The sequence below is a fragment of the Canis aureus genome, chromosome 4 (assembly GCF_053574225.1).
Source record: "Canis aureus isolate CA01 chromosome 4, VMU_Caureus_v.1.0, whole genome shotgun sequence".
NCBI lineage: Eukaryota > Metazoa > Chordata > Mammalia > Carnivora > Canidae > Canis > Canis aureus.
The window spans coordinates 31,413,713-31,441,660 of record NC_135614.1 but is presented as its reverse complement, the minus strand read 5'-3'; the positions used below and the strand labels follow the sequence as shown (position 1 = coordinate 31,441,660).

General features: G+C 56.7%; 1 protein-coding gene across 5 annotated transcripts in view; it reads right to left on the bottom strand.

The window, feature by feature from the left end:
* Positions 1–13,263: 13,263 nt before the first annotated feature.
* TSPAN14 (tetraspanin 14) overlaps positions 13,264–27,948 on the bottom strand; it is a 55,475-nt gene continuing 40,790 nt past the window's right edge. For all 5 annotated transcript variants that reach the window (XM_077895210.1, XM_077895208.1, XM_077895211.1 and 2 more), the window contains 7 exons: positions 25,570–25,620; positions 23,855–24,001; positions 22,131–22,301; positions 19,510–19,635; positions 18,306–18,350; positions 16,118–16,237; positions 13,264–15,087 (listed from right to left, as the gene is read on the bottom strand). In XM_077895210.1, coding sequence (XP_077751336.1) covers positions 15,016–15,087; positions 16,118–16,237; positions 18,306–18,350; positions 19,510–19,635; positions 22,131–22,301; positions 23,855–24,001; positions 25,570–25,620 — 732 coding nt within the window. In that variant the 3' untranslated portion in view covers positions 13,264–15,015. The remainder of the gene's footprint in view (positions 15,088–16,117; positions 16,238–18,305; positions 18,351–19,509; positions 19,636–22,130; positions 22,302–23,854; positions 24,002–25,569; positions 25,621–27,948) is intronic.

Sequence of the window (27,948 nt, the reverse complement as noted above, 5' to 3'; positions counted from 1 at the left end):
TTCGATCCTGGGTCTCCAGGATCGCGCCCTGGGCTAAAGGCAGGCGCCAAACCGCTGCGCCACCCAGGGATCCCGGGAGATATTTCTTATCCCAGGTTCTCTCTGCAGCTACTTAAAATCTTTTTAAAATGTAGATCGTGGCATTCTCTGCTCAAAACCTTGCAACGACTCCCATTTCCCTCAGAGTCAAAGCCCAAGTCCTCACAGGGGCCCATAAGGTCCTCCAGGATCTGCCTCTCTCCACCCCCTCCCCATAAGCCCTCCCAGCCCCCTCCCTCCCCCCAGGCCCCAGCCTGCTGGCCTCCTGGGCTTTCTGCAAGCACACCAGGCTTGCTCCCTCCTCAGGGCCGTCTTGGAGCTGTTTCTTCTCACTGGAACCCACGTGGCTCCAGAGCCTCCTTCAATTCTTTGCTCAAACTTTTAACTCCTCTGTACTCCTGAGCCTCTCTTATTCTGCTCGATTTTTTTTTCATTACTCTGTAAAATGCCATTTTCTTCTTTTGTGTTTCTCTCTCTCTCTCCCTATTAGACAGCACGCAGCGCTTCACTGATGTCCTCAGCGCCTGCCACACTGCTTAGCATGCAGCAGGTACTAGACAAATATCTACTGGAAGAGAATGAACAAAGGAACTTTCAAGGTGGAATGGATTAGAGCCTGTGCAAATGCTAGAGGCGTCCAGAACAGGAGTCTGAAGTGAGGTTGCTGGAGACTTGGACGTAGGCATCATGAGCAGCTATGAGCAGATAGTCTAAGTCTCTGGGGCATTAGGTAGACTGACAGCCCTGCCATAGGCCACCTGCCCTGGTTGCCGGCCCCCCCCTCCCCCCCGCCGCCGCCATGTCCTCACCACATGGTCCCTTGAAGGCAGAGCCCAGTGATGACCAGAGAACCCCATCATTGTGGCCTCGGGAAGCCTGGGCACAGCCACCATACAGGATCAGTGACAGGAAGTATCTCCTTATGTCCACTCACCTCCCCTGTCATAGTCCCGTGGGGAAGCTGCTCCCAAGAACACACTTAGGATCACAGTTCTGCGACCCGTGGGCTCAGTAAAAGTCGAGAGTGGGTTCTGCATTTGTCACCAGTTAAGCTCCACTGAAAGATCATAGTGGCCCTAAGGAGTTCAGCTACCACTTAGAAAACACAGTGCGAACAAGCTCCCACTCCCAGAAAAACCAGATAGGAAATACTGGGAACAAATTCGGCAAAGTGGGGAAGCAGAATGCCTTTTATTCTCTAATCTCAAAAGTGACAGATTACCCATTCCAGTGTTTTCCTTTCGTGGCCCAGAGCAACCCTAACACACGTGGGGCGGCTGCACAAGGTCACAGATACCAGGCAGCGGGGAGCCCTGGGGAGCCACGTTGGAGGCCAGCTAACACAGGTGAATTAGACATTTTATGGCATTAGATCTTTCTGACATGAATGTGGTATGTCCCCGTGCTTCCCCTCCTTGGGTTCTCTCTCTCTCTCTTCCCTCACTTTGGGGAAGCCATGTGAGCCCCACCTGGTAGGGAGCCGATGTCTCCCGCCAATAGTCACATGACTGAGTGAGGTTGGCAGAGATGGTCAGGTGAGGCACTGCAGCTCAGGCATTCCTAGATTCCCAACCCTCAGAAAAGGTATCAGACACGTATGTGTTGTTTTCAGCTGTTAGGCTTTGGGGTGATTTGTTCTGCAGCAGTGCATAACTAATGCAATATCGAATTAGTCTACGCTTAATGCCATTTCAGGCCAAACCTAAAAATTGGTTGGGAAGTGGGGGAGAAGCTTAAGAAAATTATTGCCAAGTTAAAAAAAAAAAATGATTGCCAAGTTAGACCCAAAAAAACTGAATAGATGAGAACAGCCTAAAAAACACTGAGGCATACTGAACTCGGCACTGCCCCATTCGAACTCCTAAAGCAAACATCTCAGTTCGACACAAGAACAGGCAGATGGGAGTGAGAAAGCCCAGACATGGATCCAGATAGATGTCCAGAGAATTCTTTAGTACGTGGTCAAAATGGCAGCTTAATAATAGGGGGGGAAGGATGGATAACCGATCAATAAACAGACCAGAAACAGTGAGCTCGACCCTTGTCTGTCCCCTGTGATCCTACCAGGACGTCCCTCAGTGGCCACGGACTCCGGGGTTCTGCAGCACTAGTCATCAGAAGAGGGAATATTTCGAAGTAACTGTTGGGTTCAATAGACAAGGTTTAGGTTAGGAAATCATGGCAGGTCAACAGGATCGGAGGCTATACAGCCATGAGAATTGCCGCTGAGAAGAATATCTGTTGACATAAAAGGGTTCATTACGCAGTGCTAAGGCAGAAGGCAGGGTGTAAAATATCATGTGTAGTATGGGCTCAGTTTTATGAGCGAGGAAAAGAATACTTTAACCCCCACTGCCTCCGAAGGAGACTAAGCAGGTCCACCTAAAAAGGAAAGGCCCGGGATCTGGAAACCTGGCTGGGTCTGGACGTGCTCACTTGGGAGGCCACGCAGGGGTGAACTGAGCAGCTCCACGTGTCACAGGCTGGACACCAGGTTCCAGAGTGGCAGAGATGGCAGGGGAAGGAGACAGAGAGATGACCACACCCTCCACAGCTGTGGACCATCCAGTCCCAAATCATCATCAGGACTATTTAATCCTCGGGTGCCTGGGTGGCTCAGCCTATTGTCTGCCTTCAGCTCAGGTGATGGCCCAGGGTCCTGGGATCGAGCCCTGCATCAGGCTCCCTGCTCAGCAGGGAGGCTGCTTCTCCCCCTCCCTCTGCCTGTCCCCGTCTGTACTCTCTCTCTCAGATAAATAAATAAACTCTTTAAAAAAAAAAAAAATGATTTAATTCTCAAAAGGTTCACTATGAGATTTATTTACAGGAAAAACAAACAAACAAAACAAACCCTTAACCTCTATCCAATTCTTCCAGGAAAGAGGAGACCACCAAGGGGTCCAGGAGTTGGAGGCACAGGGGGGCTAGGGTCCCTGGAATTGGCAGAAATCGTGGGGAGGGTGGGGGCTCTCCCCACCGGGGAATCAGTGGGATCCGAGTACCTCTGAAGGGCCAGGACACCACACTGACATCCGTAAACAACAAGACAACAGTACAGACACAACCACACATTTGTGAGAGGAGCAGCAGAGCCCAGGGCTGCCGCCAGCCCGGCCTCACCTCCCGGCCAGTGTGGCTCCTTGCACCGCTCACGTTCCTCCTGTGTATGCAGAAGGCATCAGGGCCCTGCACAGGGCTGGCATCAGCATCACACACACAGGTGATGTCGGAGTGGGCCGTGCATTCAGTAGGCGCCAGCGTGAGCTCTGCTCCCCCCACCCAACCCCACCCTGCTCCTTAATCTGGAGCCTGGTTCCCCAGTGACTTGGTAAATCCAACTATAGGTGGGGGGTGAGCTGTGGCTGCAAACTGCCCGACAGCTTCCACAGACATGCATGTGCCTTGGCCCGGGACTGACACACCTGCACCAGGAGAAACACGCTGCTTTCCTGCCACGGCTGGGACCTGGGGCTGCTGACTGTCCTGTGTCCCCGCAAGGAGGTCGGCCTGTAGGAGAGAGCAAGGCTGACACGCAGAGAGGGGCAGACACCCGCACGGAGGGAGCACCCTGGTAGTGCCAGGTCCCATCCTACCCCTAGGCCTCTAAGAATGTCCCCCTGTCCCTCCCTGCCATAGGAACCAATAACCTTGAGTTAAGGTCACCGCCACCCCTGTGTCTGACTACCCGGGGGCTCTCTCTCTCCATTTGTCTTGCCAAGGATGCTTCAGGACAGGACAGGACTGCAGGCAGGTGCATCTCTAAGGGCTTTTCCCGAGGGTCCACCTCTCACAGGAAGTCCTCCCAGACCCGGGTGTCTCTCTGAATGCACCGTCCCACATCCTCGCTCCAGGAAAGCCAGGGACACCCCCCCACCCCCACCCCCATCTCCCTCCAGGAAACCAGGGACACAGCCAAGGAAGAGGCAGGTTCCAGAGGAGGTGAGCCGTTGGTGCCTGTGCACAGCTAGTAGGGTGGGGGGAGTCCTGAGCCAGCTGCCCCCCCACCATCTGACACAGACAAACCACCTCCACCGGCCTGCACTCCTGCCCCCCACCCCCATCTCCCCTAGAGCCCCAGCCCTGCCAATGAGGAAACACTCCGCTCCCTCCAAATTCCCCTGGAACCAGGCCACTCAGCACAAATACAACCGACTGGCTACGGCGCAGCCCAGCGCTGAGCTCATTAACTCAAAGGGCAGAAGGCAACTCTAGAGACACAGATGGCAAACAGGCCACACCGCGGGCAGCGGCCCCCCAGGCCCCGAGGCCGTCCTGACTCGCGGAGAGCAGCAGCGAACGCCCAGAACCCGAGGGGGCCCAGCGCCCCCACCCCTGGGCAGGTTCTCAGGCACCGGGGGAACCCTGGGCCCCCGTCCAGGCCTCCCCAGAGGAGCAACCAGGGAAGAGCCGCTGAGGTCTCTTGCCTGCCCACTGTGCGGCAGCAGGCCCTGGGCCGGGGCTTGCTTTCTCCAGGATCTCATTTAATTCTCAGAACAAAATTAGGAAGAAACTCTATGATCCCAAGCTCAGCTTTATTGTTCCGGCCAAACAGCTGTTAAGGGATCCTGGACTCAAACCCATCATATGCTGAGCTGGAAGGGGCCCTCCCCTCCCCTCCCCTCCCACCCCCACTCTTATTCCGAATTGGACAGTCCTTCTGGGGCCCCGGAGCTGGGCCCACACCTGCCCCCTGGCCGACCTGGAGGGCCCCGGGGGAGCTCAGCGTGCACGGTGCACTGAGCCGCTGGAGGACCACATCCGTGCCCTGGGGAGCCCACACACCTGCCCAGCATGGCGAGGGGCCCGGCGCCTCCAGCCACCGTGGAGCATGAGGTGGCAAGCCAGCCCTGCAGATGCTGGAAGACAGTAAATCCAGTTCCCGTCTTCGATTCCCCAAGCTGTGGGACTTGGGGCGCGGACCACTGGGGTCCTCCTGTCAGACCTGTCCTCGGCTTCCTGGCCAGGTGGGTGGACCTTCACCGGCCCCTGGTGATTCAGCGCAGCCCCTGCGTTCAGACGCTGGGACGGGAGACCGAGTGTGCAGGCCACCCGGGCTGCGTTCCTAAGGCGTCCCCCACCCTCCCTCCTCCCCTTCTTCCCCAACCACGGGGAAGGGCAGCCCGGTGGTGCAGTGGTTTAGCGCCGCCTGCAGCCCAGGGCGTGATCCTGGAGACCCTGGATCGAGTCCCACATCAGGCTCTCTGCATGGAGCCTGCTTCTCCCTCTGCCTGGGTGTCTCTCTCTCTCTCTCTCTCTCTCTCTATGATAAATAAATAAAATCTTAAAAAAAAAAAAAGAAAGAAATGACTCCGAAGACCTGTGTTTTTCGAAGTCACCAAAGTTTAGGGGAAGCCTGTTCTGACTCTAGCCCCATGCAAACTGGAGCACGCATCACGATCCCCTAAGGACTGGCGAAAAGACTCTTGGGCTCCCTCCCAGGTTTGTGGCTCCGTAGGCCTGGAGTGGGACCACAGAGTTCGCACCTCTGAGCAGCCCCCAGGTGCCACTGCCGCGGCTGGTCAAGGGACCTTGAGAACCTCAGCACCCCTGCCTGAGCCCCGACCCTCTGCAGGGGTGGAAGTACTCTCCCCATCTGAGGAGACAGCACCCGGTTCCTGGCTCTTGCATTGGCGCTGCTGGCGCCGAGCCCCTCCGGACCTTCCATTGCATTCTCTGTCATCTGAGAACACCCCCTGAGGACACCCCCGGAGCTGTCCGCCCCCTGCAGCTTCCAGGAACCACTGGAACCCTCGGGGAGCGGGGTAAACTCTCTTCAGAATGCAGTTATGGGGCAGCCCCGGGGGGTGGGGGTGGGGCAGAGGTTCAGCACCACCTACAGCCCAGGGCCTGATCCTGGAGACCTGGGATCAAGTCCCACGTCAGGCTCCCCGAATGGAGCCTGCTTCTCCCTCTGCCTGTGTCTCTGCCTCTCTCTCTGTCTCTCATGAATAAATAAATAAAATCCTAAAAAAAAAAAAAAAAAAAAAGAACACAGTTATGCTCAAAAAGAGACTCAAATGTGCACGTTACACCCAAGGGGAGTCCCAGGGATCCTGCAGAAGGACAAAAGGGACAATGTCACTGAAATCAGTCACACTGGTTGTCGCAGGGAGTGAAGGGCTCAGGAGCTCCCCATCAGACGTTTCTTCTGGAATGGACGACCCGCATCCTGTTGACTCCGCCCACCCTCCCGGACTGGGCTGCTGGGTGGCCGGTGGGCCCTCGGCTGAGACAGGGCAAGACGGACAGGAACAGTTTGGGGTGTGGGCGGGACCAGGCACTGGGGGAAGAGAAGGCAGATGCGGGTTTGAATGAGGCTCTGGGTGTGTTTGTAGGGGTGCCCGGGGAGCAGCTTTGCAGGCACCCAGGCTGGGGGGCCACAGACACGGCCTGAGCCATCCACCCATTGCCCAGAGGCCAGCCAGTGCCCCCAGGATGCCCCCTATGGGGGCTGACCTTTATGTAGGGCACGTGGGAGATACCCTAACCTCCAGACTCCATTTTTCACAGTAAGAGATTGGCTGCTTTGGATTCCCTGCCTGGGCCCCGTTTACTACAAGTGAGCTGTGCCAGAAAGACGAGAGGCGGAAGGACAGCTTTTCTGGAATAAGCCAAAAGAGATTCCAAGTGTGTCTGGTGGAAAAGGGTGCGTTGTTCAGTGCACAGTCTCCCAATGATCTGCTTCTAGGCTTTCGTTACCCTTGAGCAGCATCACAGCTAAGCTGTAGAGTTAATGCACGACACTTCTCGTCCATGGACGTGCGTCACTGTGCATCATATCTGAATGAAGCCCAACTATCCCCTTTCCCCCTGAAAAAAAAGTCTCCACATTCCTTTACTCCATATAGATTTATGTGATTTCTCCTTCGAAATGACTGTTAATCTTATCAGCTCCTCATTTAATGAATGAGTTAAATAAAAATTTTGACACATGCATATGTAATACTATATAAATAATGCTTTTTGGGGGGGATGGATTATCTCTAACAAAAGGCACAGACCACTGCCTCTCAGAGACGGGAAGGAAGGCTGGCTATGGGCCCTGCAGCACAAAACCCACTGTCAGCCCGACCCATATCACCCCCACCAGGAGACGGCTAGCCTGGGCTTGCACACCTCCAGAGAGGGGTTGCTCAGTCCCTCCTGGAGGCCACTCCACCTCTCTCCATATAGGCCCACAGCTGCAATAATTTTCAAAAAAAGGGGAAAAATAGATCTAAAATTAAAAGAAAATTTTTTTTAAAAAAATAAAAAAAATAAAAAAAATTTAAATTAAATTAAAAGAAAGCAAGGCCTGGGACCAGTCCCTGCAGAGAGAAAAATGACTGCATCTAAAACAATCACCTATAAACAGGGCCGGCAACCCGGGGCTCTGTGCAGAGGCGCAGCGAGGCCGAACGGGCCGGGCAAGAGGGGGAGAGGAGGAGCCCCGGCCAGACGGCAGCAGTAGTGACAGTGACTGCAGTGACTACGGAGGTGAGACCACTGGACTCACACTGCCTTAGAACAGAACCTTGACCTGGCCCCCCTGCTGACCCTGGCCCTCCACCCCTGCATGTTTTTAGACGCAGAGATTTCTTTCCTGGGAGCAAGCATAGTGGGGCCCATGACCTCGTCTGACACACACACTCGTCTCCCTGGCTCCTGGCTTCCGTCCTGCAGGGGCCATCCCACCCCATCAGAGGTGGAAGGGACACAGCCGGCCTCCCCGGCTCAGGCCCTCGTTCCGAGGCCTCGGCAGGTCCCAGCACTTCCCTGCACATCTGTTCTCCTCACCAGACTGGGACCAGGTGGGGTCCACCCCGTCCAAACATGATGTCCTGCCTCATGTGGGGCTTGATCTCTTGCAACACCTGGTTCAGGGCTCTGTCCTTTCCCATCCCAAGCTCCTCAAGCCCCTTTCTCCCGCCACCACCCTTCCTGGGCCTCTGTGTGCAGGCTGTGCTGCTACGCTGCCTCCCGTGGGCCGGCCTCTGCACACAGCCCGGTCTCCTATGGGGGTGAGCGCCACTCTGCTTCCCCTGGGGACACGGGGGCTCTGGAGCTGTGCTGGTTTCCAGCAGGACCCACACTGCAGGTAAGAAGCAGCACCCTCGCCTGCCTCCCCACCTCAGTGACACAGAAAGCTAACAGACCTTGCACTCTGAATGCCTGCTGAGTCTCCCTACAGAGCTCCAGGCCTCGTTCCTGGGAGGACGGAGACATGGATCCATGGATCGTCTCGCTTCAGCCTGGCTGGAAGGCTGAGCTGTTACTTGGAGCCCAGGCAACTTGGCTTGGGGGGACTCAGTCATCTTATCAGCTGAAATTCAGGAGGCACATGCTAGGGAGCCTGGCCCCATGTTAAACACTTCACCTGCCCCATCCCAGTTAATCCTCACAACGAGGACAACGGGGAATTACCATCCCCATTTTCTAAAAAGGGCTCGAGGAGGTGAAGGAACTTGCCAAAAGCCACACAGCTAGCGAGTCGCAGGGGGCTGGGGAGTCACGGCTCCCCGCGCTCTCATCTCTGCAAATTAACTGAATATTCCTGGACACCTTGAGAAATGAAGATAAGTATCCCCACTTTACAAGGGAGGAAACGAGGGTACTAAGTTTTAAATTAATTTAATTTTTTTTTTTTTTAAGCCCAAACTCAACCTCAGGCCTCTCGCCACCACGGCACAGGTCCTACCCCAAACGAATCCCCCCAAACGGATACCTGTCCTCCTCTCACGTCACGACGCTGGTTCCTCAGCCTGCCAGTGCAGGGGAAGCAGAAGAGTCCCCCACAGCCCAACCCCCTCTCCACCGAGGACGTGGTCCCACAGGGCCCAGACCTCCTCCTCTCCCTTCCCCACTCCTCTTGGTTTTGCCTCCATGTACCTGATTCCCTGGGGAAGTGAGCACCACCCTCCTCCAGGAGCAGGGTCAACCAAGCTGCCAGGGGCGGCAATCAGGCAGCGAGCTGTGTGGACCCCAGAGCCCCGTCGCAAGGAACCAGGGCGTTCAGGGTGATGGGGCTGCAAGTGGCACCTCCTAGAGCTTCAGCCAGGCTGGCAGATGCCAGGCTTGTGTCTGCCCGGACCCTGCGGCTCACTCCCTATGCAACCTCGGGGGCAGCACTGCATCTGGAATGCTTGTCCTCCACTTGTTAACAAGGATGCCACCCAACACTGTCCCCACGTGACCCCATCTCCCAGGGCAAAGCAGGTGGCGAGGGCTCCCTTGCCCGACTTGCTCAGCCTCTCTGTGCAACCTGGGCTGTGACAGGGCCACGGGCTCCTGGGTGGAGTCCTTGGAGAGACGTTGCCGCCCCACCACCCAGACTCCTTGGTCCAGAACCAGCCCGTACTTCCATCACGGATGCGCATGCTCGTAGCACCCTCAGCACCCCAGCTACGGCCTCGCAGCGACGGGCATGCCCCACCCCCGAGTCCCCAGGCATTACAGTGTCAGTCCACTTCCCTAGAGAACTCCTTCAAAAACATGTTTTCCTTGCAAAATAATTCTAACAACAAAACACCATGGAGTCTTTAGAAGGCCCTGTAACAGCAGAACACCACACCAACTAAAACATCCACCGCAGAAGCATCGTGAGGGCTGTTGGCAGCCTCCTCGACGTTCACCCATCCACAGGCGTCTGCTGCCCTGACAGGTGGTTTAAGGGCAAGGACAGGCACGGGGGGTTCTGGTTGGAGGCAGGGGCTTCCCTCCACGGCTTCACTACCCGGCCATTCCATTCCCATCACGGAAAGGCCCCAGGTTGCCCATGATGCGTCTTCCCTGCCTTCTGCCTCGGCTGCCTCCACACGATGGAAGGCACAGCAGAGAGAATAAAAGAAACCAGATCCTGTTGGCATCAATGAGCCACTGGGATCAAACCAACCCCGAAACTCACCCCACCTCTGGACTTTCCAGTTTCAGGAGCCAAAAACCTCCCCTTCATTGTATAAACCAGTTTGAACTGGGTTTTCTGTTACCTGCGACTGTAAACATAATCCCCTGAATAGAGCCAGGTTCATTCACCGGCCGGCCAGTCCCGCCGTGGGCAGTGGGACCGTGACATTGCCCCGTGGATGGGTAGACACTCGCGGAGAGAGGGCCCTGAGATACATGATGCAATGCTAATTGTCGAAGGCTATGTTAAAATACTATGCTCACTTGTGTGAAAAAGATGTTTGAAAAAAAAAATATTTGAAAACACGTCCACATTTTCTGGAAGGGTACTCAACAGTGGTTGCCTCTGGGGAACAGGAAACCTACTCTTTCACATTACACTAGCGCGTCTTTAGATTGCCTATACATATAAAATGACTAGTTTTAAAGTTGTTTGAGGTGATAAAATTACCGTAATTTATTTTGGTGGTTATGAAACCAAGTCTCTGAAGCCCCCACTGGACTACAAGATGCAGAGCAGGGCAAGGAGGCCAAGTGAGGAAATACGGTCTCAGACCTCCCCGGGGAAGACTTCATTTCCTCTCCCTCCTCCGAAGCCCGGTTCTCAGAAGTTGGTAACTGTCACCAGAACAGCATCCACGGGAAGGCAGTCTTGACCTTTTCTTCCCCTGGAAGTCATTTCCCAGTCCTTCCTCCACGGCACCCCCTGCAGGCGCCCTGCAGACCCCAGAGGCATGGGCTCGTTGTGAGAACCAGCTGCCCACACATGCAGTCCAGGGAGGAAGGGCCAGGTCTTGCTGAGCTCACAGGGAGCTACGACGACGACGGCACTCAAGGTACGCGGTTCTCGGGATTGCAGGGCGCCCGGGTGATTGGGAACTGCGGGGTGCCCCGTCGGGCCTGGCAGGCCAGGCAGCAGCCTCTGGAATAACACACACAAGCCTATGGAAGCATCTTTACCAAGATCCATCATTTGGGACAAGTTAGCACAGTTTAGGGACAGACAACCTAAAAACCCTGTGGCCCTGTGGGCAGGCCCCGCGCATGACCCTAGGGTTGGAAACGCGCACCTGTGAAGGTCGTCCAGTCACTCCACTCCCCCGGGCCAGCTAAGGCGCTGCGCCTCTGGGTGACTGAGCCCCTGAGCCTGGGCAGGCCCTTCCCAGGACAGGACGCCGCCCTGGGTGCTGGGCTGACTGACTGCAACAGCACCTCGCCTTTCTGTGCTCTGAGGCTGCGGACCAAGAGCCGTCAGGTGGCCCCTGCTACCAACACTGAGGGACACTGAGGCCGTCCCTTCTCTGCTGGTCTCTGGGCTGGCCTCCTCCTCTGGAGGGCTCCTGCCTGGGGTCTGTAAGATTGCAGAGGCCCACACTCCTACGCGTGCCCATCACCACCCCACGGCCAGCTCCCTCCCTAGCATCCCCTGGAGAGAAGGCCGCGTGGGAAAGACCACCCCCTGCTGAAAGACCTCTGTGGGCTTGCCTGGTGGACAGCAGCTCTGGCCTTGCAGGGAAGTGAGCCTGCTGCCCAAAGCCAGGGTCTTGGGAGCAAAGCTGAGCCCCATATTCTCTCAAATCCAGGTACAGATGCATGAACGAGCTCTCCCCTGCCTCCTCCAAACGCCTGTTGAGCCGCCCCAGAGCCCTGTTAGCCGGACAACCTTCGGGAAACTGCTTCTTCCCAGGCTTGCCCTTGGTGTGGCTTTGCTCAGCAGGAGCCGAAATTCCAAAGTCAGAGGGAGCAGACGCCAAACCTACTCTAATGGGTACAGGTTCTGGGGCAGGCTTCCAGAGTTTGAATCTAGAGCTTCCAAATCCTCAACAGGAATTCCCCTTTCGCTGAGTCTCACATTTTGGGCACGAAAACAGCTTCCTTGGAGCTTTCTGGTGACCGAGTTTAACTGTTAAGTACCCGGAGCACTTCCTATGTCCCAGGAGCTTCTGTATCCAATTCATTTTTATCGTTAATCGTGGGGGAAACCAAGCCCAGGCTTCCAGAGCACCAGCACAGATGGTTTTTCTGCCCAGCCTACAGCCTTGCCTTGGGGCAAGGGCCGCCCCTGGAGCCTGGGGAGCCGGGCAGTGGCAGGTGTGACAAGGACGGGCAGGCGAGGGTCAGAGACCTGGTGAGCCTGGGCTACAGAAGCAAAGGATGGTCCAGAGAGAGTACTGGGTGCTGCAGACGCCAACAGCGCTGGGGGCCTGGACGAGCAGACAGGGGTAAAAGAGCCCAGACAATGAGCCTCCCCACGAAAGGAAAGGAGGGCAGGCAAGGGGGCCAGGGCAAGCTTTAGGGGATGGGGAAACAAGTGATGGTATGAGAGGGAGAGAAAAAACGATGCAGCCGAGTCCTGAGAAGAGGGCGTGCAGGAGGGGCACAGGGAGGGTAAGGGAAGAGCCAGGAAGGTTACGGGGAGTACGTGGGGGTGAGCAGGGGACGTGGTCACGCTGGCCTCCCTGGGATCTGGGAAGGCAGGGAGCGGGGCCTGAGCGGGGAATGGTCTGCTGGAGCTGGCCCCACCTGCACCCCTTCCGCTGGGCCTCCCCTCTCCTCTCAGCCAACCACGCCGAGTCACAGGGGATGCTGAAACGGCCAGCTTTGTCAACTAATTGAAAAACAAACTGAACTTCTGAAAAAGTCATAGGACAAGTTACCACAGTTTAGGGAGTCCTCACCTTGAGCTGGGCTGTGAGCTGCCAAGACTCTCAAGGGGTCCAGCCACCAGGTCGACCTCGACAGGTGGGCCAACAGGAGCTGTCCGGGAAGCTGAGCTCTCAGGAGTCCATGTACCAGCAGCAACGGTCTGTGCCACCATCTCCCCGGGGCAGGATGGGTCAGAGGTACATGGCAAGGTGGGCAAGGCCACTAACCCTTCACAGACGGGACAGTAGGTCCAGGCCACACTCGTGAGCAGCAGGCCCAGATTCCCACCCAGTGTCCCCAAGCTCTCTTGGCTGGATCGGACTGCCCGGGGCTGAACAGAGGTAGCCTAATGCTTTTCCTCTGGCCTACAGAGTCAACGTTTGCTTCATGCTCCTAGCTGGGCATAACCCACAAACCCACTTGTTCCAGTCGTAACCTCCATTCAAAGGAAAATTGAAAGTGGCACACAGAATCTAAAAGACAATCACTTAAAAAAATAAAATAAATAAAATAAAAGACAATCACTTGATGACAGTTATTTCAGACTGTGCCAACCACAGATTGCCTTTGCCATCCACCGTCCTGTCATGTCTAGCGACATCCAATCCCCTGGTTCCCTTGGCAGCCGGGTTTCCCACTGCGATGCCTAATGCCATCCTGATGGCACTCGAGACAAAAACCACCGAGACGACAGCATTAATATAAAGATATATTCCATAAAAGAGTTTGGCAGTCAAAGAAAAGCATCTCACTTCATGAAAACACAAGCATTCTTCTTCCTCTATTCTACAGAGAAAATTGTAAAAAAACAAAAACTCATAACATCATCAACAAACACCCACCAGTATACACCATACTAGCATGTACACGTCAGCAAGTAAGTGAAGGTAGCACTCAATCCCTGAACGATGAGGACAGAACTGGTACGAGATCCAGAAAAGCATTAGAAAGTAGCCCAGCCAAAGACGCACAAACATCCCAGCTATCCCTAGCGGGGAGGTCGGGGGTGGCGGGGGTGGAGGGGGACCATTCAGTACGTAAGACAGACTTCATTTCCAAGAGCAAGCCCCCGGATAGCCCTGCCAGGAGGGGTGGACATGGTCACGGCAGGTATCCTCATTGGGGACAGTGGAGGGAGGCCTTCACAAAAGTTAGCAAAAAAAAAAAAAATCAACACTATCCCGAGCTCCTACACGGCTGCAGGCTGGGGCCTGCGGCTCCACACAGGGGCGGGGCTGCAGTTTCACTCTCCAGGGAGAGGCAAATGCCAGGCCGGCCAGCGGCCCTTAGCACATGGCCTCGACGGGAGCCCTGGTCGAAGGTTCCGGGCTGGCCGCCTCTGGCTGGGGCTCCCTGGCCTTGCCGGGGGATGGGGGAGAAGGGGTGTGTGTGTCAGGATTCAAGTTCCGGGTGACGATTTCAGTAGCACCAAGACCAGAAGACAGTGAGGCCAAGCTGGGGAGGGGAGTGGATGCATGTGAGCCGGGGTGCACAGGGGAAGAGGGAGCGTGTATGGGCACCCGGGTTGTTAGGGATGAAAAGGAGAAGTTGATGGGGTTGGTTCTTGAGACACTCGAGGGAACTGAAAGGGATGGCTTCAGTCCCAGACCCCGTGTAAGGCTGCTTGCAGGGGAGGCCAGAGGAAATGAAGAAATGGTGTGAGAACATTCTTATCCCTATAAATAAACTATTTACACCCTTTAAGAAAGGGAGCGCCGACTCTCAGAGGAGAACCCTGCCCGTGCTCCCCATCCCCGGGCCATCGGGGCATAATGCTGTGGAGTGGAGGCAGTTCTTGCCCTGGGAGGGGCAGCAGAGGAGGCACTCCGTGGCACCAGTCCACACATGGCTCAGGCTCACTTGAACATGGCTGAGGATCCTGCAAACACTCCCCGACTTGTGCAGACACCACAGGCCCCAGTGCCATGGTCCACTTGTGCCCCTTCCCCTGCCCGACTCCAGGCAGCGCCCAGCTGCTGCTGTGACGAGCCTTGTCCATGTCTGCTGGGCCACCCCCCCATGTCCCGCTCACAGCAGATGTGGCCGCCCTCCGGGCCAGCACCGATGACCCGATGACACGAGTGGGGAGGCCTGGGTGCCCTGCAGACACACGTCTCCGGGAGAACTGAGTCAGGCCCTTTTCACAGCCAGGGGAGCCTCTGTCCCCCAGGGTCGCCACCCTCACTTAAAGACATGTTCTCTGTCTCTGGGTAGACCCCGAGTGGGGGGGTAGTGGTCCCCATCACAAGTCTGTGCAGGTAAGAGCGGGCTCCTCAGTCTTCAGCAGCAGCAAACAGAAACAGAGAGGTCATGTCACGCTGATGCCGAAGACGGGTGCTGGCTCTGGCTCGGTGCATCCACTTCTCACCCTCTGGATGTCCAGTTGACAACAGCGACGGGCTCTGGCCTCCACGGCACGGCTCAGCTCTGCTTGCTCACTTCTCTTCCTCAGAAGTGATGGCCTGCCTTCACCGCCTCAATGTCCGAGATCAAGGTCTTCGCCAGGAAGATGCCAAATATCTGAAACCAAAGCCAGCAGAGCCTGTCAGTGGTGGGGCCCGCAGGAGAGGGCAGGCGCAGAGCCCGAGGTGTGCAGGACACCCCGCGCTGCACAGCAGCCCCAGGCCCGCACTGCAGAGACTGAGGACCCGGCACAGAGAGGATGACTGGGTCGACGCCAAGACAACACCCACCCATCAGGAAACAGCAAGTCCTGGGGCCTGTTTTGCTATATCCGTGGGGCCTAGAAGTTTGGGGCAAACGGCAGGCAGCACAGAAGCCCGGCCTCCAACAGGACCAGACACGTCAATACCACGTACCTGAAAAAATAGCAGGGTCACCTGCCTGGTTTTGATATAAAATAATAAATCTTGATGTTTCCTGTAAACCTGGTTTCCACCATAAAAACCAGGTCCTCCCTGATTTTAGCTGTGCTGCCTGCCATCTGACCTCGGTGACCAGAATCATCACGTGGGAAGACGGTTTCTCTACCAGGAACAGACTAACATGAACTCAGAAACCTTAGGAAATTGGCTTTTTTTTATTTCCCCTTTAAATTCCAATTGCGGTTTATATTTGATGAGCCAGCCCTTCTGAAGTCTGATTGCCCATTTGGCAAGTAAATTAGTTCTTTCCTTTTCGAGATGCTTCTGTGTCTAAGCCTCCATCTGAGATCACTCAACACACACCGAGGGGCCAAGGAGGAAGGGGTGCAGGGATGGCTGGCGGCACCGCGGCCACACCAGGCCCCCTTTACACGGCAACAAAACAGCTAAACGATGCACTTTCCATGCAGTGGCGGCAGCTGTCCCAGAGGCTGCCTGGGCACTGCCAGCTTCTCCTCCGAAGCCCTGAGCACCCCGGACACCTCCTGGTTTCTCTGACGTGCCGAGTTCTTGCCTCCACCCCCCACCCCCCCAGTTCTCCTGGCAGCCACCAGCCAGCCAACCCACTGTTTGGCCACCAGTCCTCCCACATTTGAAATCTGGTTCAAACACACAGGTGTGAACCCCAAGGACAAAGAAAGCCATGAAGGGCAGGGGGGACGAACCTGTAGCAGGGAAATGGCGATGAAGACGCCTGCCACGATGTAGATATTGCGCGGCAGCCAGCCCTCCAACGCCTGGATGCAGCCTTTTGTGAAGATGGACTCGTCCCACTTGCTCTTCAGCTGCAGGGAAACATCACAGCGACCTGAGCCCAAGACATACAGGATGTCCCCACCCGGGCTCCCCAGAGGGCTCCTGAGGCTGGCAGGGGGAAGCTCGGTGGGAGCCAGGGTGCGGGAAGACAGGTGCCAAGGACAGACGACCTCTCCAGGACACCTGCCACCCACCTGCCTCAGTGTCCACCCACCTCTCATACCCTGCCCAAAGGCTCCCTGCCGGTGGTCTTTACCCACTCCTGTGAGGCCCTCCCCAGACGGAAAGGGGGACTGGTTTGGCACACGCCCTGAGCCCACATCTGAAGGACAGGGAGGGGCCTGGGGGCTCCGAGAAGGAAGATGCCCCTTTAAAGAGAAAAACTAGAAGGGCCTTCAGCATCTTCTGAGTCAGAGCAGTTGGCTGGGGAAGGAGGGAAGAGTGGCTTCCCAGAGTGTGGCCCCCACCCAGCTGAGCTGGGCTCCAGAGCCAGCAGGAACAGTCCTCAGCCAACGGGACTTCTGATCCTTCTGATCCTGCCCCCTAGCGGAGGCTCAGTAGGCACAGGGGAGGTGCCTCCAGCACACAGGGCCCACCTCACCCCCACCTGCCCACATACAGCCTCACCCATGGCAACACTGATGGGACAGTAATCCGTTTTAATGGGGTTAGGGGCTGAACTGGGTCCCCCTAAAATTCAGATGTCGCAGTCCTAACCCCCAATTCATTAGAACCTGATTGCATTTGGAGACAGGGTTTAAAAGAAGTAATACAACCCTTAACCCTAACCCTAAAACACCCCTCTACAGAGGTCTCTAAACTGCAGGATACCAGGCACATACCCAAACCCTAACCCTAACCAGAACCCTAACTCTCAAGTTCTCCCTCTGGAGAGGTCTCTGAACCACCAGACAATAGGCACACACACTCAAAACGTCCCTAACCCTAACCATTATTCTGGCTCTACACCAAACTCTAATCCTAGATATACGGCAAAAAAAGAAAAAAGAAATTTGGTATATTTGTACAGTGGAATAGTACTCTGCCATAAAAAAAGAATGAAATCTTGCCCTTTGCAACAACACGGATGGATGCTAAGCAAACTAACTCCATCAGAGAACGACAAATATATGGAAAAGAAGAGGCAAACAAATTAAAATGAGATTATTAGGGTGGGTGCTAATCCAATATGACTGGGGTCCTTAAAGAAAGAGATCAGGACCCCACAAGACACAGAGGAAGAACCATGTGGGGACACACACAGAAGGCAGTCACCTACAAGCCAAGGAGAGAGGCCTCGGACTAACCTTCCCAACACCCTGATGAACTTCGAACCTCAAGTTCAGAGGAGCGTTTTCATTGTTTCAGCCACAATCTGCGGGACTTGGGTTATGACAGCCCTAGAATCTAATGCAAGCGACAATGAAAGGCCGAGGTTGGTACAGGCCCGCCCCTGTGCAACAGACAGAGGTCCCTACAGAAGGGCTTCGGGTCTCCCAAACCGGAGGCACATATCCTGGTGTCTATGGCCAACAGGAGGGGCACCTGGAGATGCCCCAAGTCCCCTCGTTCAGAACAGCAGTCATTCATACCACTAAAGGCCACCGAGCAGTGTGTGGGGTGGGGGGTACTCACTTCTCTCCACTCCACGCCCCTTGCAGCCTGAAGAAAGTCCTGGGGGACTGAGCCTTTCTCCTACCATAAGATCCATCTCCTTCCTTATTGTCACCCCACCTCCATATGGTGGCTAAACCAAGCCATGTGCTCCTGCAGCTTCATCCCGAACTGCTATAGAATAGACACCTCCTGGGATCCCCCCAAGGAGCCATTAAAAATGTAGCCTTTGTTCCCCAAACTCTCATCTGACCTCTTTCCACTAATGCAGCAACTGCTAGATTTTGTGACTGCGGTTCACGGGGCTGGGAATCACCCCATCACTGTTCCCCAGAGTCTTACTGCCAGCGGCTCCTACTCAGCTCGCTCCCCGCTTAGATGGCACCTCCCCTAGTCTCACCCACTCCAATTTGCACTTGTGCTAAATCAGGAAGTTGGACCATAGGGAATAAACCTGACGAGCTCCAAGTCGTATGCACTCACCTGGGTCCTGACATCATAGCCACACTGTGTGTTCACAACTTTTTGCTGTAAGAAAAGCAGGAAAAAACAGTCATCTTTGTTCTCATTCTCTTAAGAAGTCAGGTAGAAGGCTCTAGAAAAGTTCCAACCGAACATCAGCAAACACCTGTTCAAATTCCACTAAAGCTCATATCCTTTAATCCCGATGCCAACTAACCTTTCAGACTAGGACAAAGTGGCCTACTGTGTGTGTGAGGGAGGCCCGTGTATGTAGCGACCATTCACCTCTGCTCTCGTAGCATGAAAGGAGACACAGACAATACATAAACGAATGCGTGTGGCCGTATTTCAGTAGAACTTTGTTTATGGATGCTGAAATTTAAATTTCATAAAATTTTCACCTGTCACATAATATTATCCTTCTTTTCACTGATTGTCAACCACTTAAAAATGGCTGAAACTATTTTTGGCTCACAGACCATACAAAAACAGAGAGCAGGCCGGGTCCAGCGCATGGGTCATAGTCTGCCCTTGCCTGTGCTGGGAGATGTAAATTCTACTGGCTTAATACTTCACGGTCACAGTGGGGACCCGGGGCGCCTGCTGTGCAGCCACAGCAAACCCGAGCCTCTCCTGGGCTGGGGAGTCAGCTGTGTGACAGCGGCTACACCCTGCCTGCCCAGAGCCCCAGGGCCCAGTACCAGGCACAGCTGAGCACAAGAGCTGTAAAGGACTCAGTTCTGCCAAACATTCAGTGCTCCTTTGCAAGTCATCCCAAGAGCCCTGTTTCTGGAACCCAGGGACCTGGGCCATGGACTGGAAATGAGAACAGGTGAAGAAGAAAGGAGACACTTCTCCCCCCCGCCCCCAGATGGAGAGTACCCCCACCTCCCCAGTGGGGGCTTCTGTGCACTGGCCATTTCCTCCAGTGAACAGTGAAGAGGGGTCCCAGGGCTCACCACACTTAGAGCATTGCGTTCAGGTGCCCTGAGGCAGAGCCCCTCAAGGGAGGGACCCTACTAATCTTCCCCTGCTTCATCCAGAACACTAGAGCCAGGGCAGGCCATGCAAAAATGTGCCTGGGGTTTATACATATAGGATTTCGGAGCTGCAGGAGCCCAACAGTGGTAGGTGGAGAGAGAGCAGAGCAGAGCAGAGCAGAGAAGCAGCCCAGAGCGCTCAGAGAGCCAGAAACTGCTCGGCGAGCCCCGGGCAGGCGACTCACCGCAGGGTCCGGCACACAGCAGGAGAAGGGCACCCCACACTTCTCGCGGCTGTAGCTAGCACCACTGCAGTTGAAGTAGACGTTGAGGTCCCAGTCTTCAGGGCCATAGGCCCCACAGCACTGGTTCTGTGATCACAAAAGCCAAGAGCTGTCAGGGGACTCTGGCTCAGAGCCAGGGCTGTGACCACCCACAGGGGATCAGGGATTCGAGGTTTAAGCGCTGCCCCACATACCACACAGACAAATCAGGGCCCCCCACTGACCTCCCGCATGCACGGAGATGTGGGGCGTGGTCACCTAGGTAGCCTTTAAAGAAGGAAACCAGGAGCCTCAGCCATGACCACTCCTGGATCCAGCACGCAGCACTGGCTCCGCCAGGACACAGCACTCCGGTCCAGAGCCTCCCCGGAGCGTCCCCTTCCTCCGCTCCCCTCAGCCCAGAGCGGACTCCTCACTCCCGTCTGAGGCCACACAGGACCTCTGATGCAGTTCTCTCGTAGGACAGTGGGCAGTGAGTGTCTTCCTCCCAGAGACCTTTCCAACTTGACCTTGGTTCCCTTAATGTATCTCTTTACAGAAAACAGCTGCTAGACCCCAAGGACAGAACTGCGACGTAACAGTCGCAGTTGAATGAACAGTAACATAATCATTACTCTGCCCCCCTAACCTGGGGTCCCTGCCCTCCTCTTCCCACTACCCCCATCATCTGGTATAGTTACAAAGAGAAATGCCATTTGTCCAAAAAACTGTGAATCCAAACACACTGAAAACAGCAGTGTGAGGTCAACGGCATCCCCGACCAGGAGTGGACTCCCATTTTTACACGTGTCCTTACTGCTGACACGGCTGTGGCCGTGATCACAACAAATACACAACCAGGATTTCTGATTGTCTTCTTTTATTTCTAAGATAAAATGCCGTCTCCCCCGGCCGTCTACCTCGCCATGGTTCCAGCTGCTTTAATTAATACCGAATATTTCAGCATGAGGAGTCTCCACAATTTACTGAATACCCCTGCAGAATTTCTTTTCAAGAGGAAAGGACGACACTGGAGAACACTAACAATGAGGCCCACGTGGCAGGGGTTCGCCCCACTGCATGGGCACATCACACAGCTCGGGCTCGCCCATGCCCAAGCAACCCCACCGAACTGGCACATCCCACTGCAGGCCACGCCCCGCAGCAGGGCTCCACCCACTGCAGGCCACGCCCCCACGGCCGGGCTCTCTACCCACAGCAGGGCTCCACCCACAGCACGGCCATGCTCTACCCACAGCACAGCCAGGCCCCCACAGCAGGGCTCTCCACCCACTGCAGGCCACGCCCCCACGGCCGGGCTCCACCCGCTGCAGGCCACGCCCCCACGGCCGGGCTCCACCCGCTGCAGGCCACGCCCCCACGGCCGGGCTCCACCCACTGCAGGCCACGCCCCCACGGCCGGGCTCTCTACCCACAGCAGGGCTCCACCCACAGCACGGCCATGCTCTACCCACAGCACAGCCAGGCCCCCACAGCAGGGCTCTCCACCCACTGCAGGCCACGCCCCCACGGCCGGGCTCCACCCACTGCAGGCCACGCCCCCACGGCCGGGCTCCACCCACTGCAGGCCACGCCCCGCAGCAGGGCTCCACCCACTGCAGGCCACGCCCCCACGGCCGGGCTCCACCCGCTGCAGGCCACGCCCCCACAGCACAGCCACGCCCCCACATCCCCAAGGCTCTCCCCAAGGCCAGGCCAGGCCGGAAGCCATGTGCCAATGGGGACCGGCATGGGGAGGCTCGGGAGGGATGGTGGGGAGGGAGGGTCGGAAATGGGGCTGGGGCTTTCGCAGATGAATGCAGGTCACTATTCCAACGTGGGAAAGGTCCCTGGCCCCGACGTGGTTTTGCCAGATGCCGGGATACAGGACAGAAGGGTAAACAAGTTTCAGGGAACATGAGAGCAGACCACAGTTATTTTTAATGCTTTCTTGATTATTTTCTTCTCAGAACCAAAGTGTTCCATGTGAAGTCCCCGAGGAAACGAGGTTTTCCGGCAGCGCGCAGAGGATCAGACACGCGGGGAGCGGTGCCCCGGGGCGGGGACGCTGCGGTCCAGGCCTCCAGGTGCAGCCGCACGCAGGGGACCGAGGCCAGCTGCAGTAAAGGCCAAGGCCTGGGACGGCTGAGCCAGGCCCCTGGGGACATATTCCAGGGAGGTCACATTCCTCGCCATCTGGGGAAGCTTCCTCCAGGCAGGTCTGCCCTCTCCAACAGGAAGGGGAAAAGGTCCCGGGGAGGAAGTGGACAGGAATAGCCTCAGACGATGAGTCACGCGCCAGGGGAGGGGACGACCCGTCCCTGGGTACGCACAGCGCTTGGGGGCCTGCAGCCACCTGGCCAGGGCGGAGGGGCCTGGGCCCCTGGGGGAGGGCGCCAGGGCGGCTAGATGCCTGCCTCCTGCAGATGGGGGCAGACACACTTCGAACACGCCTGTGCCAGTGCGCAGGCACCAGCAGCCAAAGCTAAACCGACCAGAGCCGGGAGGCGCACCTCCCACTAGCCAGGCACGTGTGCCCAGAGCAGCAGGCACCACTGGGGACCCCCATGCTCTACCAGGGCGCCCAGAGCAGGGGTGCCTACCGCTTTCTGAAGGGAGTCAATGAGGTTCTGCAGGTCAATGTCGTCCCGGTAGGATCTGATGTTGCTCTCGAAGAACTCCCGGAACCGGTCCCTCACCCAGTCCTGGAATAGGAAGGCCAGCACGGCCACGGCCAGCTCCAAGAAGAAGATGAGCACGATGGTGCCGCAGAACTGCACGAGGACAAGAACCCGATGGAGAGTTATGACACCTGCAGCCTCCAGCCAGGGGAAACCTCGCGGGACCCAGGATCGACGCCTGCCACAAGGCGAGTGGGCTCCACATCCAGGAGACCAGCGCTGGCGCCCCCAGGAATCCCTGGGTCCTGGCCGGCAACCCTGCCCCAGCTCTAAGTGGACACATGCATCCCCACCCACATCACGACAGTGCTGGTAAGAGAGGAGGGAAAGGACGAGAAAGCTCCAGGCCACTGCCTCACCCCTCTCCTGTGATGTAGCCCCCCTACCCCACAAGGAAGCCTCATCCCAGGAAGGGATGGTTAACCTACCCCGCACCAGGCTATTGGCTCCTTTAGGGCTGTGCCCCAGACACAGGCTCTGACCACTTTCCTCACACACACAACCATCCAAGCTGCTAGAAATCTAATGCGTCGCCCACACATTAAGGAAAAGGAAACTGAGGGTCACCCAGGCAGGTAGATTGCTTGAGTATACACAGCTCACGAGGGACACGTGAGTTCCCCGGCAGGGCTCTTTACCATTACCCACCCTGTGTGTGGCAAGACCTCTCCAGAAGCACAGCACCCCTGGGCACAACAGTGCTGCTCTTCTGCAAGGGCCCACCGCACCGGGACCCCCCACCTGGCAGACATCTGGCCAGCAGTGCGTGAGTTCTCCCGACCATTGCCATCACCGGTCACCCTGCGCTGTAAGCAGCCAAGCCACAGCAGCCGAAGGTCAAGGACACGGAAAGCACCCGCACATACACACAGACGGGTGTACACACAGGGCCCTCCAAACCGCAATCACCGCTCACAGAGAAGGAAGGCACTAAATATATTTTTAAGAGGAGGAAAAAAAAAATGAGGGAAAAAAAAAAACCCACGTGTTTGCTTTTTAAATTAAGCCCAGGGAAGAGAAGGCTTGATCTAATAAATTCCACAAATAATATATTGCAAAACACGATTATGTGTTTTCCCCACCAGGTGCTATTTAATTTTAACTGAATGCATTTCAATGTGAATTTGTATCTAAATATAAAACCAAACTCTTAGTAATTGGCGGTTCTGGCAGGAAATTAAGGATTCTGCACCGCACATCCCAACAGATTTACACACCCTGGAGGAGGGAACCGATTTCCTAACTTTACTGGCAACATCTTTTGATCTTAGCCAAGAAGGGCAAAGGTGAGTAGCAAACAAACAATTCGTTTCAAACTTCTGGAACTTCTGAGGGAAACAGGACGCAGGGGAGGGGGCGAGGAGCTGGCTGCCCAGCCACCCCTTCCCTCAGGGAGCTGAACCCCGGGGGGCCCGGCTTCTCCAGGGCCGGGGAGCCAGCTTGGCCCGCAGCTTCCCCGTAGCCTACCATTCGGTGGGAAGCAAGGTACCAACAAGGGCTGCATCCTCCCCACACTGCCAGGGCCTTGGGGGCCCACAAGAGCTACCCCCCCCCCCACCACGTAAGCTTTCACAAGCCTGCCCAGCAAAGGCCTCACCCCTACCTCCCTGACCCCCCCCCCCACCCCTGGATCTGGGGCTACTCACAAACTTGAGCAGGCAAATGTTCTCTCGCAGGGCCCCCACGCAGCCAGCGAACCCCAGCGTGAACATCACCACGCCCACCATCAGGACCAGCACCACAGGGTCGATTCCATGCAGCCGGGTCACTTTGGTGAGGTCAGAAAGCACCCCCTGAAAGAGGCAGAGACAGCATCAGCCTCAGGGAGTCAAGGGTGCCTCGTGGGGAAGGGGGCTTGGTTGTATCCAAAGATAAAATAAGGACAGGGACCTGTCCTCTGAGGCTCCATCCTCTCATTCAAAGCCAGGCCGGAGCACAGAGCGCAGCCCCTGCCCCCTGATCTTTGCCCACCTTGGCTTCCAGGGCCCTCACAGGCACCAATCCTGGGCTGCGCCTTGGCTGTGAGTCCCTCCCCAGGCACACTCCAAGCTTTTTTTGTAGACTGCAGGGTGCCTATGCCAGGCCTGGAGTGGAAGGGGTCCTGGGGACCCCTGAGGCCTCTGGTCAAGGCACCTTAGGGGCCAGAGCCTCACCCTGGCCTCTGGCTATGTGGCGGCTTAGGCCACTTGGAGAACCACACCATCCTGCGCACACTCTTGTGGAAAAAGCCCACCAAAGGCAGGCGAAGGCCGCGCCGTCCACAAGACCCTTTGTGATCATGGGAGGTGTTCTACACCCGCACTGTCCCTAATGGTAGCCACTGGTCCCCGTGCTAGTGAGCACCTGAGTGGAACTGAAGAACGGAACCTTAACTGGTTTCATTTTAACTAATTTAAATACATACAGTCCCGTGTGGCTGGTGAGAACCAAAAGGGACAGAGCAGTCCTGTAGGGTTCAAAGGAGGGAAGAGAGAGGGGGCACCCGGGGGCACCCAGGTCTCGGCTCGGGGCTCAGCTGGAGGAGCTGCTGCTGCTCAGATGGCCACACGGTGGCGCTATGAGTCACGGTTTGCAAGGACAGGGTTGAGAGACGGTCAGCAGGACAAAGCGACATTGCACTTCAGCCCCTGACCTTTAGGGGTTCACAGGCTACCTTGAAGATGCCCCAACCCTAAGGCAGGCCTTATTCACCTCCTAAGGCCATGGCAAGAAAACCTGTAGATCTTTTAGTGCTCCCGCCTCCTTCTCCTGGAAGCAAAGGAAGGTTCCGTGCCTGAGGCCCAAGAGGATGCTGTAATTCCCACCACCTCCTGCCTGGCCCCATGCTCCTCACACCAGCCCTTGTCCTTCTGGACAGGAAGACCCTGGTCTGCCCACCTCACCTCTCCTGCACAGGCTGGGCCGGGAGGTTCCCAGGTGTGTAGGGACCTGGCTCTACCCCTCAGGGCACCCACGGGGCATGTAACACAGCCCTGCCCCTGCCCTCAGAAGGACAAGAACACAGGAATCAACACAACTGTGGTCAGGGAACTGCTGGCTCCCGGAGGCACAGACAGGAGCAGAGGTGGCCCCAGGCCCGCCCTGGACACAGCTGCACACAAGCCCCCAGGCCACCTGAGGCTTCTGGGAACAGCACAACAGGCTCCCCACACTCGCGGACCTCAAAAGCCCAACCAGCCCAGCCCAGCCGTGGCCCCCAGCAGTGACCCCACCACGGGGACGCAGAGCCAGGCCCAGGGCAAGCCACTACCGTGTGCCGGAGTGCTCATTGGGGAGGAGTCTGGATGAAGCAACAATTAAAGCTGAACAAACCTGGTCCGGGCTCCCTGATGCTTACCGTCCTGGTAACATGGACACCTACCTTTTCACTCCATGCCCACAGTCCAACTCCAAGGAAGACAACTCCAGCCAACTAAGCAGAGGAGGAACGGGGCAGTGGGGGGGAGACAAGTGGGGAAGGAGGGAGGGAGGGAGGGAGAGAGAGAGAGAGGTTAGATTCGAAATGAGCACCATGAACGTACTTCTTAGAGGAGCATCCACACCACTAGTCAAGGGTCGCTCCCGACAAATGTCCCTGCAGGCAGAACAGGAGCAAGGCAGCCCCCAGTCCCTGCAGGTGACAGGAACTCTACCCCAGAGCCGAGGGAAGGCCATGCTTTGTGCATAACCCACACCTACCTTCCCTGAACCCCTGGACAAACTCCTTCACCCGCAGTGGCCCCCTGCCCCAGAGAGCAGAGAGGAAGAAGCCAGAGCAGAGCCTGGAGGCCAGAGTCGCAGACATCAGGCCCTGCCCTGTTTCTTCTGTGATCCGAAAGCCCCTCGGCTCACCTTGGTGCAGGATCTGGGGCACCGTGACAGCTCCACAGGTGCATTCACAGGCTCCCCGGGCCAGGTGAGCCTCTCTCCAGAGCACTGGGCACCACTGCGGGGGACGCAGGGCCCGTGGCACCTACACGCTGCGTGGGGCACACCTGTGCTCCATGGTCCTGGGTTATTAGTTAATTAAAACAGGCCTGTGCCTAAGGACGCGTCCACCCCAGAAAAGGCGCCCCCCGACCCCACTGGGACCAGGTGCTGCCTCACGTGCACCATAACGGAAAGGGTTCCCCGCCCCCCACCGCATACACCCCACAGGCTCCTAAACCAGAGGTTTTTCCATATAAAACAAAACACCTGGTCTCTGAAAATTAAGCTGCCCGATTTTCTGCTTAAGTACTTTATAGGCCGCTGGCACCTGCCTGCCGTTCACCAGGACCTCCTGACAAACAGCAGGGCTAGGCTGGTCTAGGACTCACCTCTCCAAGGCACACCCTCACCCTTCAAGACATCCCTGCCTCCTTTGTTTGCTCCCGGACCCGGGTGGGGCCTGGGGTGGGCAGGCAAGGCCCCTTCAAGAAAGCCCCAGGAGATGGCCACCTCTTCGGAATCACACAACTTCAGAAAATGCTGACGTGCCCACTGTTTAGGGTGGGACCCATGAGCACCTCCTTTCCCGCCCCAAGTGTCTGACGCAGGCAAGCCTGAGTGTGGCCAAGCACTGACCACCCAGCCCGCAGCCTTGCCCCCACCGCCTGAGGTCCCCGGTGACTTAGCCTCCTGCCAGCCCTGGAGGTCAGGTCTTTTTTCCCAGTTGATTTAACCTGACCAGACACACAGCCGGCCATCCCCTCCTGTCCTGAGGCGCTCAGCTTTGCCGACACGAAGCACTGGTCCCTCTTGCGGCTCAGCCTCCATCAGGGACACTCCCCGCCCCCCCCCCCCCCCCCCCGCCGGGTTCTCTAGAGGAGGCCGTAATTCACATGGCTTGAGACACTCTACAAGCTCACCCACGGATCCACCTCCCAAACCGAGCACCTGAGGCCCACCTGACTTGTGCACGGCGGACAGCTGACATTTCAGTCCTGCCACGTGCCCAAACGGATCCTTGCTCTCCCCCTGCCCCAACCAGCTCCGCCAACCCTCCCCCTTCTCATTAAACGGCACCACAGCCAACTCAACTCAGTTTCGATCAGAAAACCTGCACGTCACGCTTGATGCCTCTCTTTCCCTCTGACCGCCAATCTCCCTGCCCTCTGTTGGTTCTACCTTCAGAACGAGTAATGCCTCTGGCCGGTTTCCTCCCTGCCCTCTGCTCGCACCTGTTCATGGTCCACCCTGCAGGGGCCTCCTCCCAGCTCCCCAAGCAACTGGAGCCATCCTTTAGAAACAGCTCAGGTAACCCCCCTGCTCGAAACTCACCGAGTTACTTCCTTTCACGCTTAGGATCAAATTCAAACTCCTTGAAGGCCCACAAGGGCCTACGCGGCCAGGCTTTGGCCCGCACACGTCTACGCTCCAGGCCCACCTGGCATTGCTTCTGTTTCTGGAACTCACCAAACTCATCCCTGCCTCAAGGCCTGGACACTCTTCCATCAGCCTAGAATGTACCTCCACCATGTCCCTTGCGGGCTTGCCTCGCTTCACGCCGCCGTCGGTTCACCTCTTCAGAGGCGCTTCCCTTTACCATCCTAGGACAGCTCTCCGCCCTTCCCTCCTGACCTCCTTCCCGCTTGGTTTCCTTCGTGGCACGTACCCTAGACCACACGAGCCATATGTCTACCTACACGCGTACTGTTTTGCTCAGGGCTGCATCCCACGAGCCTGCACAAGGGCGTGGCTGTAGTCGGCACGGGCTAGGTGCAAGTGCGTGAGTCACCAGGGCTCCAAGACCGGGGCGGCCTCTGCCCGTGCTCCCAGC